The sequence below is a fragment of the Hibiscus syriacus genome, unplaced genomic scaffold (genome assembly GCF_006381635.1).
Source record: "Hibiscus syriacus cultivar Baekdansim isolate YM2019G1 unplaced genomic scaffold, ASM638163v2 tig00110160_pilon, whole genome shotgun sequence".
Classification (NCBI taxonomy): domain Eukaryota; kingdom Viridiplantae; phylum Streptophyta; class Magnoliopsida; order Malvales; family Malvaceae; genus Hibiscus; species Hibiscus syriacus.
Window position 1 is genome coordinate 2,935,998 of NW_024062608.1, and position 4,412 is coordinate 2,940,409.

Sequence of the window (4,412 nt, forward strand, 5' to 3'; positions counted from 1 at the left end):
TCCGTGAAGAAAAAAGGGCATAGGGCATCATTATCCCAGGTCATCCGAGTGTTGCTCCCGGAAGGCCTGAGATACATAAAGCAAACTTATCTTTTTTGTACCCAAATTTGGTTAAAATAACCAACATATCACCCGCTTCGGGGCTTTGAATTGTGTTTCTTATTCGTGAACTTTTGGAGGGCTTTAAATACAAGATAATTAAAAGGTTCATACACAACGATGTCTAAAAAGTGAGGTGAAAACTGAAAAGGAAATGATCCACAAACAGTTCATTAATCTTATTAATCAGAAATAGAGTAATGTTGGGCACACCCATATAGAAAACCTGATGAACTTGTTAAAAATTACATGAAAAGATCCACAGTTATTTGATTGATTTCTCAGAAAAAATCATAAAAAATGTTATAAGCTTGGGAAAATATACGTCAACCGGACCATCTCTTGTCCTAGTGATGCTCCTTCACCTCAAAAAGGCCATCAGGTCCTGAATACCATGATAAATAAAACGATAAATAGATTGAATCAACCAATATACACAAAAAACGAGCACAATAAACTTATCGCAACCACTTCCAATATTTATAATACTAAATTTCATACCAAACAATGCTTACTTGGTCAAGGATGACCAAGCCTACAAGGTTACAACAGCAACTAATGAGGTCGAGAAGGCTAAGAAACTCTCCAAATTACCAAAAGAAATAGCAATGTGCTTGGTATATTACTTGATGAATAATAATTATGGCGTTTTTTACAGTTCATAAGCAATATGATTGCTCAAATCTCCAACCATCAAGTGACTGTGACGGTAATTAAAATCTCTATCATCTTTTAAAAAAGAAAAATAAAACAATTTATATATTAGTTTTCATTAAGAACACAATAAAAAACACCAATATCTTGATTATAAGATCCTTAGGTTGGTTGACAAGATAAAATTAGAGACCTGCTAAACTTAATGTGATAACCATAAAATGGTTGAATGAAAGAGAGTTTATACCATGTCTTCATTGAATCTAAGTCTTAGCAAGGCATACAGAGACATGACGAATGAATGTAAGATAGGATGACAAGGACTTTCACTTAAATTTTGGTATACATCAAAAGCTAGTGTTATAGTTTGTATAGTATAAACTAACATAAACAAGGGGGTAAATATTCAACATATAACACCATCTCCAAGGCATATTGGCATTCGGCATATATCAACAAAGAGTAAGTGAGTGAGAAAGCAATCAGAAGAAGAAAAGAAGCCATTTTCAATGGGTAGAACATGGAAAACTAGTAATTACCAATAACCAAACAAAGTAAAAACAAAGGCTAACCACGATTGGTCTGCGGATAGCAGGTATTCCCATGTAAATTACCTTATATAGTGCTTTGGATGCTTTAAAAAAGCAATTGTTTTGAACAAAATGAACAGGATTTACTACAAATAACCAAAGCAAATATAAGCCTATTTGTTATGCTTCTGAACAGACCCTAAATTAACTAAAATTGTCTAGAATTCCTTACATTCCTCAATTTTTAATCAATTGGGAGAGAAGGAAAAGAAACCCCAGAAAGGATATCAACTATAATGTCCATGGAATGACCCAATAGAGCCTGAATAGAAAAATCTAAATACAAAAAACAATATTCAAGTTGAACCAAAGAAATTGAAACCGGTAACAATAACTCAATAAGAACATACCCCAAGGGAACTCCTTGTTGCGAATGTGCAAATATGGGTACGCCTGCAAAGATTCACACATCATGACGCGTCCAAGAATCATAACTAATGACAAAAATATTCTCATTGTTACCTAATTCGTGATTCGCTTTAGTTCACGGAACTGGTACGGGATCACAATTCGTTAATTTTACCGTTTGCGATTTGTTGGGGTAGACTTCTTTAAAATGATCACAATTCGTGATGGTATTTTTTTGGTTCACTAATAATTTTTACCAAATTACCTATCAAAAAAATATGTCGACTCTACCACCGACGACCGACAAGATCGGCCCATCCACCGTCTTCGTTACCGCCCCTTCTCCTACTAAATTCTTACCCCTATATTTGTTTCTTTGTTTTTGTTGTGATGGCTTTTGTTTCCTTTGCTTCTTCTGTGGGGGTTTTTGTTTTCTTTGTTTTTGTTGTGGTGGGTTTCTGTTTTCTTTGGTTTGCTTTCATGGGGTTTATGCTTCCATTATTTTTGCTATGGGTTTTTGGTACACTAATTTCACCGATCCGGTACGTGAATGAACCGCGAATTAGGTAACACTGAATATTTCTTAAAAATACATATAAATAAATTAAACTGATTGAAAAAAAAAACTTACAGGAGGCTCTTCATGGTGGGGATGGCCTTTTGATAGATTATAAATGCCTAAAATAGTGCATGTAGCGATACCCAAATATGTTATCTTCTCCCATTTTGCCGTTTCATCTGAAAATAACAGGATAAATTCATATTACAAATAATTATATCTGAGATCTCTAAGCTGTTTGGATTTTTAACTTGAATTTTTAGGTTCAAGAATTCAACGTTAATCTGGATTGATTTTACTTATTCTATTTGTAACAGAGATTCGATTAAAATCAAAAGGTTAGACTAAACAAAAACCCCTAAAATATAAAAATGGAACAAATCAAATTTAAGAAATCGATAGACTAACAAATATAAATGATACCAATCAGATAAAAAAAGGAATTCTGAAGAGAAAAAAAAAGGAAATAGATAAAGAAAAGCTTTCATACAAGCATCGTCGTGCTGAGAAGAGGAAGAGAAGCCCCGCTTGGGAGAAGCAGTAGGGCGAGAGCAGCCGCGAAGGGCTGCTCGAACGAGACCAGATTTCACGCTCGCCATCGCCATTTTTATCTATTGTTCTCTGTTAAAATGTGACTTGAAAACCCTTGGTTTATGCTCTTAATTTATCTCGTCAGCGAGATTATATTATATCACAGGAGACGGGTTTCGCACGTGCGAAGTAAGAGCCTCGTGCCCCAACTTCTTTTAAGGGATGTTTGGACGGTGGAAAAGATGATCACCAAAAACAAATTTTTTTCCTCTCAAAATTTAATACCAATAGGGAGTAATAAAATATTTCTAACGGTAGAATTTTAAGATTTTTTAAGGGAAATATCAATCCCACCTATTGTTTAGATATTTGTTATTTTCTATCAATTTGGATTAAAATATCTTTAAAATAAAAGATTTATTTTAAAAATATCTTTCACTTTATTTCAGACTTTACGATATATTTACTTCCAAATTTTTTAAGATTTATTTTTTGAGACCACAGTTTTTTTTTAATCTTTTTTTGCTATCCAAACCAACTATATATTTTATTTATTCATTATCATCATTTTTAATCTACCCATTTATCTTTTAATTTTTATAAAAAAATATTATATAAAATTTATAAATTTGAATTTAATGAAAAATAAATAAATTGAAAGTAATACAAATGATATATTTTCTATGAATTTTTATATAAATATTTTCATACGAATATTCAGAATCCAACTTGTTAGAAAAATATCACAAGGACAATTTGCTAAAATATACATTTCAGTAATATTTTATTCTTTTAATCAAACAATGTAACATTACATTCTTGTCAAATAAACCAAACACAATAATGTAACATTCATAGTAATGTGTCAGGTAATATTACATTATGATAATCTTATTTCAGAAATAATGTTACATTCCATAAACCAAACGTCCCCTTAAAGTAAACTACATCAGTGTGTCATTGACTCATTAAAATATTATTTTTCTATTTTAATCATTAAACTTATTTTTTATAAAAATTTCATTAATATTAGGGTAAAGTATAATAATGGTCACTGAACTTTTCTGAAGCTTGCATTTAGGTCCCCAACTTTTAAAACTTACAATACAGTCCTCCAACATTTAGTCCGTTTGCAATATAGTCCCCGACGTAATCGGCCGTTTGACGCCGTTACACTGCTGTTAGAAAAAGATGAAGTGGTAGTCCTCCAACATTTAGTTTGTTTGCAATATGGTCATTAAACTTTTCATGCTCTTGCATTTAGGTCCCCCAACTTTTAAAACTTGCAACATAATCCTCAATTTCATTCTAAACCTTAAATTCCAAAATAATTCAATTATATTTTAAACCCTAAATTCTAACTACTTTAGTTTAGGGTTTAGAATGTAATTGAAGTATTTTGGAATTTGGGGTTTATAATGTAATTGAAGTGTTTTGGAATTTTGAATATGAATTTTCTATTTGACAGTGTTTACTTTAATAGAAATTTGAGGTTTGTTGCATACACATCCAACGGCTGCATCACATTTATTGCATGAACCGTTGAAGTAAAAGTAACAAGGTCAATTTGTCTTGTTCGTAGATGTCATACTTTGGTATGCCAATCCAATAGGTTTGGATGGAACTTGAGC

General features: G+C 31.9%; 1 protein-coding gene across 1 annotated transcript; it reads right to left on the reverse strand.

The window, feature by feature from the left end:
* Nucleotides 1–231: 231 nt before the first annotated feature.
* LOC120216318 (cytochrome c oxidase subunit 6a, mitochondrial-like) lies at nucleotides 232–2,903 on the reverse strand. Its single transcript, XM_039213779.1, has 4 exons — nucleotides 2,741–2,903; nucleotides 2,323–2,429; nucleotides 1,694–1,736; nucleotides 232–484 (listed from the first exon to the last, which is right to left on the reverse strand). Exons 1-4 carry the CDS (start codon nucleotides 2,853–2,855, stop codon nucleotides 447–449), a joined length of 303 nt encoding a protein of 100 aa, XP_039069710.1. The 5' UTR covers nucleotides 2,856–2,903; the 3' UTR covers nucleotides 232–446.
* Between the last annotated feature and the right edge of the window lie 1,509 nt (nucleotides 2,904–4,412).

What these genes read in the sequence shown, in the direction of transcription:
- LOC120216318 (XM_039213779.1), bottom strand. Translation starts at nt 2,855, where the DNA reads ATGGCGATGGCGAGCGTGAAATCTGGTCTCGTTCGAGCAGCCCTTCGC. An exon ending in TTCTCAGCACGACGATGCTT is followed by an intron (nt 2,430 to 2,740) that starts GTATGAAAGCTT and finishes TGTTATTTTCAG; the next exon opens with ATGAAACGGCAAAATGGGAG. An exon ending in CAACAAGGAGTTCCCTTGGG is followed by an intron (nt 485 to 1,693) that starts GTATGTTCTTAT and finishes CATGGTATTCAG; the next exon opens with GACCTGATGGCCTTTTTGAG.